Source organism: Ictidomys tridecemlineatus, chromosome 4 (genome assembly GCF_052094955.1).
Source record: "Ictidomys tridecemlineatus isolate mIctTri1 chromosome 4, mIctTri1.hap1, whole genome shotgun sequence".
Lineage (NCBI taxonomy): Eukaryota > Metazoa > Chordata > Mammalia > Rodentia > Sciuridae > Ictidomys > Ictidomys tridecemlineatus.
In genome coordinates this window covers 74,010,033-74,027,925 of record NC_135480.1, presented here as the reverse complement: position 1 = coordinate 74,027,925, position 17,893 = coordinate 74,010,033, and the positions used below count along the sequence as shown (strand labels likewise).

The following is a 17,893-nucleotide window of genomic DNA, read 5'->3' as shown; positions in this document are numbered from 1 at the left end:
CATTCATCTGTCAAATTTTCCAACTCATTTACAATCTGTCTTGTATTTCTTTCCTATCCCCATGTGCCCAGCACAGCGCTGATATATATAATACCTGTTAAATTTCATTAAATTGAAGTGTCCTTATAAAAAAACACATGAATCAACATTTTCAATCCTTATGTTTGAAAAATCAAATACAGATGTTTTAATCAAAGACACTGCATGTTTAACATTAACAAATAAATGCTATAGAGAACCCTACTAGATGTATGTTTACAATTTTAAAATGCATACATTGTTAAATGTTTGGTGGCATAAACGAAATTATGAAGAAGTTTTCAAATGGACTTATACAGAAGGATTTTTATTTGTCTTAAATTATTTTTCTTATAAGTAAATTAAACATAAAAGAATTACACTTGACATCCTATTTTAAATAACTGTTAACAGCATATGAGAAATGAGAAACCCCAGTTATTGTCACAACCAACATAATAAAGAAAAATCACATAAATGCAAATTTAGCTATGTGTTCTCTTAAATTATACCATGGCAAAGCTGAATTCTAGCAGCTGGTGTTCATGTGGGTAATTGATTGTGGCATATGAACCCCAGGAAAACTTTTTCATTATTTTACTACTATTATCTTGGCAGAAGCCAGAGAAAATATTTCTTTATTTTGTACATTTTCTATATCCCCTTGCTGAGAGCCATTACCAAGTAGGAATGACGCATCATAATCCTTGCCAGCGTACCCCATGTTAAATTGACTTGCCTTGGAAATTTGCTGCAACCTTGCTTGTGTTTTTGAGAAAGGTGACCCTGCTCAATGACCAGGGTGGATCCAGGATTAGTGTGTACCCTGCAGGAAGTATCCCCGTATGGGCCACCAATTGCCAAATGCCAATGTCTCGGCTTGGCACAGAATCACGAGCCACCACACAGCTTTGTAGGTTCAAACAGCAATTCTTTATTCCCTATCTCACACCGCCTCCACACAGGTTCAGGGGCAATCCAAATCCCCCGCACAATTCACGTCCTAAATACTTTCTCTCCACGAGAACTCAGTGGGAAATCAGGCAGCAGGCACGCCCTACTCCCAGCAGCAATAATCTTCAACCTCCAACTTCCCTAAAACTCCTATTGTCACGCCCTAAACCCAAGGACAGGGATACTTCCTGCAGGGTACACCCTAATCCTGGATCCACCCTGGTCATTGAGCAGGGTCACCTTTCTCAAACACACAAGCAAGGTCGCAGCAAATTTCCAAGGCAAGTCCATTTAACATGGGGTACCCTGGCAAGGATTACGATGCGTCATTCCTACTTGGTAATGGCTCTCAGCATCCCCTATATCTCTTTTACTTATTTTAACCTTTAACTACTGATTCACTATTGATTTCAAAAGGCTAGGAAATAATGCTATTTTAAAAATTGTACAGTCTTCCTCTAAAACATGCTAAACAACATATAACAAGGAACAATATTTTTAGAAAGGTATTAAATCCATTGATACATGTCTTATTTTTTTAAATGGTTGTTTATCATTAAATTATAAAAACTAGTAATCTAATAACTTCAACTTATTAGGACTTACTGGAAATACCATGTGTAATGAAAGTAACTATAAGGGAAGACCTTTTTACAATGAAAGTATCAATAAAGTTGTCCCCTTTTTGAGAGTATACAGTTCTTTACATGTTCCCAACAGTGCCAAACCCAAACCACAATTAGCAAAATTTAGATTCCCAATTATATAGTACAAGCACTTTCACAATGTTGACTTGTATCAAAATGTCACATTACCTTATTGATATATAAGTTTTACTTTTATGTGCCAGTTAGAATAAATTTAATTTTCAAAAAATCTAAAAAACAGATATGAGGTTTATTTACTCTCCTTAGTTTACAAATTTCTCCCCCAGGAAAGTATGAGGCCTTGGTATACTAATCATCTATTCATTTAAAATCCAGACGTTTACCTACCTTGTTCCCTCAATTAAATTAAGTATAAGAACAAAATAACCACTTATTTCATGTTCCAATACCCAGCAAATTGCTTTCTTAAAAAAAAAAAAAAAAAAAGTCCACTGATGAAAATAAAGACAAAGATAAAAAAGATAATACAGAACTAGTTCTATATACTTTTCTATCAGAATTCATTCAAAGACATGACAGTATCTTTAAATCTTTAATCAAAATAATTAAGGAATGGGTAAGTACCATAGCCAAAACTAACAAAATTACATTATAATATTATTTTATTGTCTCCCAAAAACTTGAGTGCCATTATATAGTATAGATGTATATATAAAACCAACCTAATATAATGAAGATATAACCAAGAATTTAAAAAGGAGTAAATCTTCCCAAAATAATTTAATCCTTACAAAAAAAAATTGTATGACACAGTAACAAAAGAAGTATATTATAAAACAATATGCCCTGAATTAAAATATGGGCCTTCAACATGTACTTAGTGTGTGCACTTTGTTTATGTATTTAAAACACATTGAAGAAGAAGCAAAATAAAAAATAAACACAAAAATATCAGTAATTATTAAAGGGTAAAATTACAGATAAATTTTAATCTTTTCTTTATGCTTTTCTATATTTTTCAAATTAAAAACATATAGCAAAATACAATACATATTTTGTTTAAATAAATCTAACATTTACAAATTTGAAGTTAAAAGTTAATAATTTCATCTTAGTCTATCTTGTAACAATATAAACAAGTTATATCAGAAAATTATTTCTATAGATTAAATTCATTTTTCTATGAAAATGTCAAAATCCTTCATCTATTTTGTTCCAACTCTCCTCTTAGTATGATAATAATAAATGGTCATAAATTAATGGTTCTATTTAGATAAACTGAATATGAAGCTTATTCAGTTTTCATTCGCTTCCATAATATATCATGATCATTTGCAAATTCACTTTCCTTAGACAAAGTCAAAATCTACATGTAAAGACTTTGACTTCATTAAATTTTTTAAATACAAACCTTTTATAACTGCCTAACAAAAGATAAAAGACCAAGTCAACTTCTGCATTTTCCCAGAATCTTTTTTAAACTGCAACTTACTAATCCATTCACAAAAATTACAAACTTAAAAATAAAAAAAGACAAATATACCCCCACTCAAAAAAAAAAAAAGGTTTTCAAATAAGAAAGAACTAGAGATTCAATGGTTTATTCTGGACTAGGAATACTACCAAAGTGGTATAGCCTTTATTCTAGAATATAATTTGATAGTTTCTTTAAAAATAAAACACATAACCACCACCTAATCCAGCAATTGGCCTGCTAGCATTTTTCCAGGCAAAAGTTCATACCCACACAAAAACTTGTGCATGAATGTTTACAGTAGCTTTATTCACAATAACCCAAAACTGGATATAAGCCAAATGTCCTCCAATGAATATATCCATAACAAGCAATACTGCTCAGCAATAAAAAGGAATGAACAAGTGATACATACAACTTGAATACCCAGAGAATTATGCTGAGTGAAATTAGCTAATTCCAAATGGTTATAGACTATATGACTCCATTTATATAACTTTAAGATAACAAAATTACAGACAGATTAGTGGCTGTCAAGGGGTTAAAAAGACAGAAGAGGAGTGCATGTATGGCTATAAAAAGGGCAGCATAAGGGATACTTGGGGTGAAAGAAACATTCTTTATCTTGTCTGTATCAGTTAAACACCAGGGCTTTGATATTATAGGTATTTCAAAATGTCACTACTAGAGGAAGCTGGGTAAAGAGGATATGAGCTCCCTGTATTATTTTTACAACTACATACGAACCCACAATTATTTCAAAATACAAGGTTTCATTTTTTTTTAAATAAGTACTATAAAAGCCCTCTATCCAACACAAATGATCAATGTCAAAGACCTCTTCTTCTGGAATTTGTAAATTATACCAGGCAATATACATAAGTTTTAGAAGTTTATTTTAAAATTCAGTGCATAAATATACACATTATTTGGGGTATTAAAGGATACAATATGTGCTATTACAGAAAGCATGTGAGTGGCTAAAAAAAAAAAAACCTCAAATTCATCCTAATACCCAGGCATATAAAGGCATATTACATATAAGACATAATATTTCATATTTCATATTTCATATTTCTTATAAGAAAGAAAAGCCAGGTGTTGGGGTGCCTCCTATAAACCCAGCTTCTTGGGAGACTGAAGTAGGAAGATCACAAGTTCAAGGCCAGCCTTCATAACTTAGTGAGGCCTTGTCTCAAAATAATAAAATAAAATAAAAAGCGCTGGGGCTGGGGTTGTGGTTCAGGTATAGAGCAGTCACCTAGCACATGCGAGGCCCTGGGTTCAATCCTCAGCACCACATAAAAATAATAAATAAAAATAAAGGTACTGTGTCCAACTAAAAAATAAATACACAAAAAATAAATATCTAAATAAATAAATAAATAAATAAAAAGGGCTGAAGTACTGGGGAAAGAACTCAGTGATACAGCTTCCCTGGGTTCAACCTCTAGTATCATAAAAAAATAAAAAACAAAAAATCTATAAAAATTCAAGGTTAGAAGACAGACAACAGGGCTGGGGCTATGGCTCAATGGTAGAGTGCTTGACTAGCATGCGTGAGGCACAGGATTCAATCCCCAGCTCCATATAAACAAACTAAATAAACAAAATAAAGGTGTTGTGTCCATCTACAACTAAAAAATAAAAATAAAAAAAGAGAAGACGGACAATAAAATAATAACAATAACAACAAAAAAATCAAATGTTAAAAATACTTTAGGGGAAAAAATATTAATCATGTGTTATGGGTAAAGAGTATGTGTGACATGGAAGGTGACTATTATTTTATGTGGGATAGACAAGGAAAACTACAAAACAATGGCATTTCAGCAGAGTGTCATTGAAATGATAAAGCAGGACATGCTGAGGCTAAGAGTTCAAAATATTGAGAACAAAAACCAAGTTCTTCAAGAAGCATGCTTGTCATGCTCTCTGAACACCAGAGTGGGCAGTGGTGTTAAAGTAGAAAATGAGGAAGCAGAAAGTAAGAGAGAAGGCCAGAGTCATAGACTCCTAATTTTACAGGCTCCTTCCAAGTCTTGAGAAAAGCATTAAATAATCTGTTCAAATATCCACATACTGACAACATTTACAAAACCAAGATATTTTAACCACAAATGATTAACAACACTATCACATTACTTTCTGATTTCTCTATCAGATTTCTTCTTGAAGCGAATAGTCACAGGCATTTTGGAATCCAGTTTACTAGTATTTTAAGTGAATAATTTAGTATATCAATATATATTTATTAATTTGCTTTCTACCTGCTTCTAGGTTTAGAAAATTGATTTCTGGTAGTACATGAAGGATTTCTAGCAATAATCCACCATTCACTGTGCCAATTTACCCTGTCATGACATTAAAGTGAAAGACCAGAGGACACACTAACATACAGATATACCAACCCCTGGAAATATGTAGATAATGACAAAGAAATAGATTTGAAATGCCCAGAAACAGAAAATAGATTGCCAAAAGCTTTTTCAATCATCAAACATGTAAAGTAGTAACATCTTATCAAGGCGTACTTAAAATGGAAGCTTCTTCCTATTAAGAAAATGAAATAAATATTATTATTATTAATATTATTATTAATATACCAATACTTTATGGGTTTTTTACTAATGGAAATTGAACTACAGGCAATTTTTTAGAATTCCCATGTTTTAGAACTACTACTTAAAACAGAATTGAAGTCTGTGTATTAAGTCACATGGTTTAACTATTTCAAATATGAATAATTTAGAAAACATATTTCATAAATAATGTAAGAGGAAAGACTGAATTATATTTTTTTCCTCTCTACAGAAAATGATATCATAAAGTCATCTTATAAAGAAACAAGCAGGTTACAACCAATAAATAATGGAAAAAAGTATTATAGAGATAGAGGTTTATTTTATAAAATATTTCTGGACTTGTTATGTCTGATATGTATCGCCTTTAAATTAAAGCTACATAATTCAAATTAAATGTTTAGCAGATAGGATAAACAAGGCCCTTGGTTCAATCCCTAACATGTACACACAACTTAGTTAACTTGACGACAGGCCTGAAGAGATAGCCAGAATTAAGCAGAGATGAGAAAGTGGGAAAATGTTAACAGTAATAATAAAATCATGAAAAGGAAAATGCAGTTTGACATACATCTACAAGGAATTTCTGTTAAAATAACTCAATATAGAGCCCAGGAAGAAGCAAGATCAAAGAGAGAATGGATATGAATTTAATTCCAGATCTATTAGTCCTCAGACTGAAGAAACAAACTAGGTCCTGATCAAACTAAATGAAAATTCTACATCCTAATGAATACAACTTGCCAAGATAAATTCTTGGAAAAGAAATCACAAAAACAATTGAGAGAAAAGACAAAATACCTATAAAGTAAAACCAGACAGAGAATAGATTTCAAAAAGTATCTATGGAGAACAAAAATAAAGCATTATTATATTTAAATTACTGTCAACTTAGAATTGTAAAGCCAGAAAGATTATTATTAAATCAACAAAATATTAATGAAATCTCTACAACAAGCCAGACTATGATTAGGTACTTGTAGTACAATGGGAGATAAAATATAAAAAGTTCCTGACTTTATATAATTTACATTCTTGTTAGATTTCTTTCATGAAGAATAAGACAAAAAAGAAACACTTTGCTCTCCTGGTGTCTAGAAATGCCCATCTCACTTCAATTAAGAGCTTAAAATATTAGTTTTCTACAGTATATATTTTAAAATAACATACTTATAATGTACCCTTTACTTTCCTAATCTATGGTACATAAAACCTCTGAAACTGTATAGAAATTTAAGTGTTTGTCTGTACATGAGCAGTTCTCTTTGAAGAATGTCCATCCTGTCATCAAAGTCTTAAAGAGATCTATGACTCAAAAAGATTAGAACCACTTTTCTCTGACCCAGCTCCTCTGAGGTGCTACAATACCCTACCAGTCATCTTTTAGTCCTTTTTATCCATTATTATTTCTACTATAACTTCTCCATCAATGAAATGACTATCTCATGAGCCAGCATCTAGCATAGTAACTACTAACACATGGGTACTGAACAAAAATTATTTTACCACTGAAATGAATTGCTAAATATATCTCTGAAATATACTCCCTTATTATAGAATTTTAAAAACTATCTATCCTTAGGTAAATAAATTATCCCTGCTTAATTGAATTTTTTAATGTTGCCTATCAATTCTATTAAGCAACTTTAAAAGATATTAATGTGAATATGTTCTCAAAATATGAACTTAATGGTAGAATTGAATGATTTTATATTACATATATATGTATGTATATCAGATTATCAGACTAGATAATATTAAATAAAGAATATCAGACTAGATAATATTAACTTCATTTCTGTCAACTTAGAAATTTAGAAGCCTAACCAATTATATTATTAAACGTACTCACTCAGTCTTTGGAGAAAGTACCATGGTGTTTTAATGTTTAAATAGGTATATCAAAAAAAATCATCCTTAAACATTTTTCCTATAAGAAACGGCAGCAGAGGCAGAATATGAAATTCAACATACAGGGAGAGAACTAGATATACAGTAATGTGAAAATGTAAGCTTAGAGAAAAAAAGTCATGAAGGGCACAGGACAATGAATCACTTTCCTACTAAAATAAGAGAAAGTCAGTCCTATAGGATAAAAACAAAGCAGATAGTACCAAGATTATTTTAAACATTTAAGTTTGTCCTTTAAAATAGAGATGAAAAAAAAATTCTCAAATTGAATTAGTTTTCCTTTTTTTAAGAAAATGTAATTTTTAAAAAATTAAAAAGCATATGGAAAAGTCAGTTTAAAAAAAAGAGAGCATTACTTACCAAGTTGGCCATATAAATTGTGAGCAGCCCTCTCCTGAAAATAATTTTAAAAAGAGAGTAAGATTAAACTTCAATTTGATTCAATGGTCATTTTATCATTTTTTTAATAAATCTATCAAAATAATTTTCATGAGTTGAAAAACATACTGGCATCTTAGAAAAATGGGTGCATGGTGCCAAACTAAGTTTTTACTGTCTTAATAGTTGGATCTAAATAGTTCTAAATCATTCTACTTAAAGGTTAGAGTATGTTTCTTAAAAGAATCTCTTTTTTTTTTCCATACAGGAGTTCAATACATTGTCCAGATTGTACAGACTGATCTCCAACTCCCCCTTTTTTGACCTGCCAAACAATGAGACTGCAGGTGTAGGCCACCATACCCAGCTTATGCTACAGAATTCTAAACAAATTCATCCTGCCAAAAAGTCAAATCCATAAAAATTCTGAATAAATGCAAATTTATCCTCCAAAACTCAAGAATTCTATTTGTTTTATACATGATCATTTATAACATTCGATGTCATTACACGTTACATGAAATCACCTTGGTTTTAATTTCATTGTGAAGTGAAAAATCAGGAATTTAGGAAGGTTTATCAAGCTAAAGCTTCCTAAGGATAAATGAAAGCTATAAACACTCCCTTTACATAAAAGCTGTATATTCATCAAGCTTATTTAATGAAAATTCAGACAGAAACTCAAGCTCTATTTTCTGCTTTTAAACAGTTTATTTAATTTATACAGTGTATAAGGAATGAATGAAATACATCTTATTCACTAGAAAGTCTTTAACATACTTTAAGAGTTCAAATAATAAACTTCAAAAATTTCAAAAACTTATTTGGGTTTGAATGTTGAACACTTTCAGTACTCAAAGAATAAAATACTTTTAAGCTAGGAGTGGTGGTGTATGCCTCTAATTCCAGTAGCTAGAGAGGCTGAGGCAGGAGGATCTCAAGTTCAAAGCCAGCCTCAGCAACTTAGCAAGGCCCCCCAGCTGTTTAGAGAGACCCTGTCTCTTAACAAAATACAAAAAAAGGGATGGGGATGTTGCTCAGTGGTTACGTGCCCCTGGATTCAATTTGAAAACTTTATATATGAAACCAATACCAATTTCTAATTGTTCTTATTTAAATATTCCAGATCTGCATATTAATATTGTCAATGAAATCTTCTTGTTATCAAATACATATATAATATTGATTGTTCATTATGTAAAATGGCTTACTAGATTTTTAATATTCCCAAAGACACATGGAGGCAATGCGATTTAACTGGACAGTGATAAAGTGAGGTTAGGAAATCAGGGGCTCTAGTTAAATTTATTTCTCTGGCACTCTGTCATCTTGAGTTAAAATGAAGGAATAGGACTTTACTGACATTTCTTAAACATAATTTTAAAAATAATTTACATGTAATCATCAAAATATAAAATATAATATTACACTTACTTTAGTTGAAAAGTAAGAATGTACAGGTATCACTGTGCCAAACATGCTAGGGAATCTCCCTCCTCCATTGGTCTTAATGTACCTTAGAAAAACACCAGAATCCTATTGCCACTCCAAATTAGGACTTAAAATTTTATCAGTGGTAAGATGATTTCTCAGGTCACTTTTGTGTCTTATTTTCTATATGTGGATTAAAATTTTCTTGCTAATTCTGTTCAACTTTGCCAGTTCTTACCAAATAATAAAGCAAAAATATTCCAATATATTTTTAATAAATTATAAAGAAAAATTAATATCCATAAGTTAAACACATACACAGAAAAAGTAAAATACTTCACAAGAGATACCTATTTTTATCAAAAGCCGATTATGAATGAAGAAATAAATATTCTTTAGTTATAAATTCCCAAATAAAAATGTTTCTGTTCTTTCAGTGTCATTAACTGATAATATATTTCATTATGAAGAAATACTAAGAATGCATATGATGCTATTTTTAAAAGCAACTGTTCTACTAACTTTATTCTATAATACTGAATAGTAATGCAGCTACAGTTTCATCACTAACTTCCATCAACCTGTATATAAAACTTTATCTTTTAACCACAGGACAAAGATTGTAGTGTGTACCTTTCTATTTCCATAAACCAGCAATAGTAGCTGGCAATGCTAATTGTAGAATTACTAAACATATAACCATCAAAGTATTTCTAGGAAGTCAAGTCTTATAAAACATACAGACAAATATTTTAGACACATACCTGCACAGACTAGAAAGAGGGAAGACTAACTAATGATGCTAATTCATTAGCAAGTAGAAATGTTTATCCTTATTCTATTGAATCAAAGAATCAAAGAAGTTAAGTGGTTTCCTTAAAAATGAATTAATAGCAAACACACAATGGAATTAGGAGTCAATTCATCTGCCTTCAGTTTCAGATTCTATCCCATGAATTGCTTTCTCCAGAAGAAAATTTTTATAGTATCAACTTACTTCTTATGTCTGAAACTCACTGACTTATTTAAAATGCTTTCTTCATAGGTTTCTGTGCTTTGAGGATGAATAAAGACTTGACATGCTCTTACCATTGTAAAAAAGCAGAGGATGTATTTTTATTACCTTGTGGCCTATTCTGATCTCAAGTTTCAATTTATCCTTCTCTAAATCACCCCCTTCCCAACCTTGTTCCAACCTGGCAGTTAATACCGAAAGAATGACAGGTCAGTCTCTGTGAAAAGCATGATAGTTTGGATTATAAAGTTACATCCTTTTTGATAGAATTTCTTGGTACAATGTCTTCATCCCTTATGCCAATGTCAACTTTGTAGTTTTACAATATCAAACAGATTTATTTAATCATTTCTCTAATTATGTTAGGTATCACATGAACCTGAGAAACTAATCACCTAAATCTGAAGGAAACAGTGATGGTGAAGGAAAAGGTACCACTTAGAAAAGAGGGGACTAGGATCAAGAAGGACAATAAACTACTTGTTAAACTTCACAGGAGATTTGGATGTACATATACTCCCACTCTACTGAAAATCACTAGGTTTTTGAAGATGACCAAATAAATACTATTTCTTTAAACCATGGATAAGTCTGCGTGCTCTCTCACTAGCTCGCTTGTGTGTGTGTGTGCGCTCTCTCTCTCTCTCTCTCTCTCTCTCTCTCTCTCTCTCTCTCTCTCTCGGAGGAAAGGAATGAACACCTTAAATTTTCATACAGAACTGTAGTTGAGTATTCATGTTCATATATAGAGGTATTATCTTTAAAAAAATAATCAGACTATAAGCATTCCTATAGGAAACATTAAATTTTGTATAACATTTTAATAGTTGAAAATATCCTTATATACTGCTTAAATTCTAAGCATTATCTTCTCACATCATTATCATTTCTAAATTTATGACAATGCTTTTGAAACTTCAATGCAAAAAAAAACTTCAGTGCATATATTCTTTAGCTAACCTCAAAATTTTGAATGACATGTAACACATTTCAAAACTGACTTCACTAAAGAGTATACTAGGGACAACATAACCTCTAAATTCTAAATATTTGTATATCCTATATATACATATAAAGTATAATATAGAAATACTTAATATTCTCTATATTAGGAGAAATTAGAGATTAAAACAAAGTGAAAGTTCATAAAATTGTAATTATATAAAGAAATACTATTTATTCATCACAAAGATCCTTGAAGATAATAATAGATTTTCATCTGTCAAAATGTTTTAGAAGATTATAAAAATACTTCATTAAGGAAAAGAAATAAACAAGACAAACTTCCACTCTGAAGCAATCATATATAGTACACAATCATATATAGTACATAACACAGAGTTGGCTTTTCAGAAGTCCTCAAGGTCCTGCCACTTAAACTTGAAGATAACCAAGAATTTATACACTAAATTCATGATTCTTTTATTCACACATTATATGCACTTTAATCATTTGGTCATATATGTTTAGGAGCTTCAAACCTACTATCGTGCAATTTAATAACTCAACCACTAAGTATGCTTGAAAGAAATATGCTATTTTTGATATTTTAATACATGTCCAAGTTTCAGCGTACTCAGTTTTTAAATTATCTAAACGAATACTAAATATCAAAGCAAATTCCATAGTAATTCTACAAAACGAAATCCATCAGAACAACTTCTTTCTAAACCACAAACAAAGCACTTCCTAAAAAAAAGAAAGTGAGGACTAGTCTTAACAGCCCTCCTAGGGATAAACTCCATGTTACCAATGCTTCTTGCTGAGTTACTATGATCACAGTTCTTTGTTGCACAAATTTTTTAAGCAACCCTGGAAACAACTTCAAAGCTTTCTCAGAACCCCACAATGATGTGATTAAGATTTAAGTAAGCCTCCCTCTTACTAGGTGTCAGGAAGTAGCTGGCAAAGCATGTTTAGCTCTGTGAAAAGAGGGAAAGAAGGAGAGAAGGAGGAACTAATGGAGGGATGGAGGCATGGAAGGATGGAGTGATGAAGGGATGAAAGGATGAATAGATTAGAGAAAGAAAAAAGGTATGGAGGAAAGAGTTAATCCAATATAGATGAAGACACATATATGGATATAGATAGATCTTCATCTGTGCATCTCTATTTATATCCAAATAGGTGAACAGGTAGGTAGGCAGATAGAGATCTATAGTGTATATACTTACCTTATTAAACACTTTTTGGAAAAGTGATATACAACTGAATACAAAATGTATATAATAATGGAGTAAGATTTTCTTCATTAAGTAAAGCTTTAAAGGTTTAAAAAACTAGGACTTTCACTATTTACAATTTGGGAAGGGAGGCGGAGACTCCTAATCTTCCACAATGTATTTCTTCCACTCTGGTGACTGTTACCAAAAGACTGACTCAACTGCACACATTTCAATTAGCTCCTTAAATAGCTGTTTCCCAACTTTAAACCTCAGGCCTCTTCTTATTCTGGGCCTTACTACTCCAATATATCCCACAGCTACAACGACCACCTTTTAGAAGGAAACTTCCAAATTTTGTTAATTACCATCTTTCCCTAAATCTAGACACATCTCCAGCAACTTACTAGCCATCTCCATCAGCATATCATTTGATTTTCTCTGTGAATTATAGATATAATTGTAAATTCCTTTTTTTATAATAAAAACAATGTTAATGTGTTGCATTTTAAGATACACAAAACTTCAACCTTTGAAAATTATGAACTACTAGGGAATCTTGGCATTTAATGAACTCTCACTATAAATCTGGTAAGTATATTTTTTAGAGCACATTAGGCCACTACATTAACTCTTATAAGACATACTATAAGGGAGCATATAAAGATATAAACCAAAATGGTTAGTTTTTCTGTTTTAAAGTTTAACTAAAAAAAAAAACTGCTTTGTAAAATTGTCACTAGCTTTTGAACAAACAACACTAAAAAGCTAAAAAAAAAAAAAAAAGGCTAAAACTTACAGTTTTCAACCAGATCCAACCAGGAGTTGTGGAAGATATGCATACTCATACATAGCTTTCAAGGTAAAGAACTACAGAGCTGCTTCTCAGTATTGTTAACGTCATTAAACAATAGAACTAAAGCAACACACATCACAGAGTACAATTATATAACAATAAAATCAAGGAGAAAATCAGCTTTTCTTCAGCAAGCATATGATAGCAGTTATAAAGAAGTTAAAGTCAGACTTAATTTTTTTAATGTCTTTTAAACAATAAAAACTATTTCAACGAATATTTAGACTAGCTCATGACATATAATACCAGAAATGTTATATAAACAAACAGTGTCTAACAAATTGAACAATAATAAGTGAACAAAACCTCACTTATGGGAAAATAAAAGAAAAAAGCTTTCTAAAATTCACTTAACAAAAATGAACATGAAATAGGAAATAAACCAGCAACCCGAATCTATGTTATCCTCTTCCAGGAAACTACTCTTTATGCCCTAAGAGAAGTTATTGCTTTAGATATTAATTATACACTTTTACATTGGTGTTACTGCACTTGAAATAATGATAGTACTCACTGAAACAGGAAAAACAATATTTAAATCCTATGGTAAGCAGTTGCTAGGATTAACCCAGAGAGATTTCTACATTTTGTGGAGTGGTAAAATATTAACACTAAGAAGTTGTGAATTTAAACATGTATATTGTAATCCATACAGAAAGTAATAAAAAAAGAAAATATCAAAATAATTAAAGTGGAATTATTTTTAAAAATTCAAACGAAGCAAAGAAAGGAGGAACAGAAAATGAAAAATAGAAAACAAATAATAAAATGCAGATCTATCCTAGCACTATCAATAAATAAAATGTTAATGAACCAAATACTTAATTAAAGAGCAAAACTAGGGCCACAGTTGTAGTTCAGTGCTAGAATACTTACCTAGCATGTGTGAGTCACTGGGTTTGATCTTCAGCACCACATAAATAAATAAATAATGAAGTTATGATGTCCATCTACAACTAAAAATGTTTTTTAAATGGCAAAAACTAACACAATTGATAACAAAAAAATCAGAAGACCCAATTACACACTATTTGAAAAATATGTACTTTTACTATAAAGACACAGATGCTTGAAATTAATTAGAAAGAAAAATGTAGATTATTCAAATAGTAAGCATGAGAAGGGTAGAGTATATTAATATCAAATAAAAATAGACTTTAGAACAAATAATATTATCTAAGCTAGAGAAGAACATTTCATATGGAATAAAAGAATCAACTGATCAAGAAGAAATGGTAATCATAAGAAAAAAAAAAGAAACACAGAAACTGACAGATTCAAAGAGAAATAAATAATTCTAAATTACAGTTGAAGATTGTAATTTCAACTTTCTCTCAGCAAACAATAAACTTAGACCAAAGAAATTAGCGAAAAATATAGATCAGTAGTTCTCAGCAAAGACTGATTCATCCTAGGGGGATATCTAGCAATGGTTAAAGATATTTTTAGTTGTCTCAACTTCGAAAGAATGCAGAGTTACGTATGGCACAAAGCATTAGACAGCCTTCCGATAAAAAATGATCTGTATGTACTAAAAGGTGTCAATAGTGCCAAGGTTGGGAAACCCAGCTATAGATAACATCATCAACAAATCTGGCCTAAAAAGAAAAATGACATGACCATATCAACTGATGCAGAAAAGACAATTAACAAAGTACTATATACCTATTCATGATAAATATACTCAGCAAATTAGAAATAAGTGTGAAATTTCTAAACCTGATAAGGCACACCTAAAAAAGTATTGTACAACTAACATTATGCTTAATAGTGAAAGATGGGGGCCGGGCAAGCAGTACATACCTGTGATCCCAGTGGGCCTGAAATCCTAGCAGCTCAAGAGGCTGAGACAGGAGGATTGTGAGTAAAAGATGGAGGGCCTTCCCCAATATCAAAAGCAAGACAAAAATGTAGCAATACAATAAAGCAAAATAAAAAAATAAAGGACATATAGACTGGAAAAATAAAAACTTTTCCATTCACAGGTAACATAACTGCCTTTATAGAAAAATCTCAAAAAATGTACCAAAATCTCCCAACTAATAAGTGAGATCAGAGCTGGGGATGTAGCTCAGTGGTAGCGCATTTGCATAACAAATGGTAGGCTCTGGGTTCAATTCCCAGTACTAAAGAAAAACAGAAACAAAAACATAAGCTGAACAAGGTTGCAAGAATCAGGATAGATACATGAAAAATGTGGTGTCTATATATAGTAGCAACAAACATGTGGAAAATGAAATTTAAAGCATAATACTTCCCTACCACACATCATATGTAAAAATTCACTCAAATGGATGAAAGAACTACATCTAAAAGCTAAAACTATAAAACTTTTAAAAGAAAACAGGGATAAATCTTTTTATATTTGTAGTAGTTTCTTAAACATGACACCAAAAACAAAATAGACAAAAAATAAATAAATAAACTGACTTTGCAAAAATTAAAACACTTTGAAGAACATTAACATGAAATTGAGAAGACAAACACACTTACCATGAAAAAACATTTGCAAATTATATATCCAGAAGGGACTATATCTAGAATATCTAAAGAACACTTACAAAAGCTGGGAATACAGCTCAGTAGTAGAGTGCATGCCTAGTATGCCCAAAGCCCTGAGTTTGATCTTCAATATACAAAAGAAAAACAAAAAATAATCTTAATAATTAAAAGAAAACTCAATTTACAAATGAGCACAAGATATGATCAGACACTTCTCCAAAGAGAACATGCAGATAGCCAAAAGGTGCAAGAAAATATGCTCAATACCTTTGGTCACCTGGAAATGCAAATGAAAGCCATAATGAGAGAACACTTCACACTCACTTTGATGACTATAATTGGAAAATATATCCTACAAGTGCTGGCCAGGAAGTGGAGAAATTGGACACTTTGTACACTGTTAGAAGAAATAAAAAATCTGTAATCACTTTAGTAAACACTTTAGCAGTTTTTCAAAAGGTTGAAGAGAATTACCATATAAGCCAGTAATTCCACAATTCAGTACATCACAGAGAAATGAAAATACTATATCCACAAAAAATAGGTATATAAAAATATTCATAATAGCATTATTCATAACCAAGAAGTAGGAACAATCCAAATTTCCATCATTTACTAAACATATAAGTAAAATGTGGAATAGTCATACAATGGATTATTAGTTGGAATAAAAAGCAATGAAATAATGATTTATATAACATCTTTGACTCTTAAAGTCATTATCCTAAGGAAGAGAAGCCAGTAGCCAATGATCACATACTATATGATTTCTTTTATATGAAAAAACTAGAATAGACAAACATATAAACACATAAAATTGATTAGTGATAGCCTAATGCTAGGTGGGAGTGAGAAATAAATGATGCTTAGGAGGTGATAGCTAAACAAGTTTCTTTTTAGGGTGAAGAAAATTTCTAAAATTGTACTGATGGTTGAGCTATTTTGTAACTCTATTAAAACAAATGAATTGTGTATATTTTTTAAAAAGAATGAATGAAATATGAATATATGACTCAGTTAAGTTACTACAAAAATAATAATAATACCATTTGCAATTGTTCCCCAAAATGCTAACAAACATACAGAAGATATGTTCTACACATTATAAAGACAGATGAAAGAAATTAAGGATTTAAATAAATTAGGAAGTTGTAACATGTTCGTGGATAAAACAGCCAAAAAAATAAAAAATAAACAACACAGATGTTCCTAAAAGGGTAAATGTTTAAACAAATTCCAGTACACTCACATAATGGAATATTACTTAGCAATAAAAAGAAATAACTAATGATACATTTAACACCTTAGATGGACACATGAAAATCCATGGTGTCTATATGTAATAGCAAAAAATGTGGGAAATGAAATTTTTTCCCTATCACACATCCTATGTAAAAGTTAACTCAAATGGATGAAAGAACTATATCTAAAAGCTAAAACTACAAACTTTTAAAAGAAAACAGGGGTGAATCTTTGTATTTGTAGTGGTTTCTTAAAAATTACACCACAACATAATCAACAAAAGAATAAAAAAATAAATATTTAAACAAATTCCAGTATACTTGCATGATGCTTAGTTTAAAAAAAAGTTCTATGTAAACAAGGTTATACTTTCCATACTTCATTTATATAACTTTCTAATTTCCTGAAAATAACATAAATAGAGAAGTAGAAAGCAGGAATTGGAGAAAAGGGTTGAAATTCCAAAGGGCCAGAACAAGAAACATATTTTGTGATGATGAAACAGGTTTATCTACAGTCGTGATGGTAAAACAAATCATACATGAAGAGAAACTGCATAGAATTATACACATATACAAATTATATGAATGCATGTAAAAGTGGTGAATAATTAATAAAGACTATAGTACAGGATAGTAATGTCAACCTCATTTTATATTATACTATGGCTATGTAAGATGTGATCATTAAAAAGAATATGGGTAAAGAGTTCAAGTTCTATTGTATTACTTATGCAACTCTGTATAAATGAATAGTCATT

The 17,893-nt window shown here is 30.8% G+C and overlaps 1 protein-coding gene across 10 annotated transcripts in view; it reads right to left on the bottom strand.

Moving 5' to 3' along the window:
- The window catches only part of Tmem135 (transmembrane protein 135), a 236,719-nt gene that overhangs the window by 186,334 nt on the left and 32,492 nt on the right, over positions 1-17,893 (bottom strand). For 8 of the 10 annotated variants that reach the window (XM_078046833.1, XM_078046836.1, XM_078046839.1 and 5 more), the window contains one exon: positions 7,908-7,941. The exons of the other annotated variants lie outside the window; for them this stretch is intronic. In XM_078046833.1, coding sequence (XP_077902959.1) covers positions 7,908-7,941 — 34 coding nt within the window. The remainder of the gene's footprint in view (positions 1-7,907; positions 7,942-17,893) is intronic. 10 annotated transcript variants of the gene reach the window in all.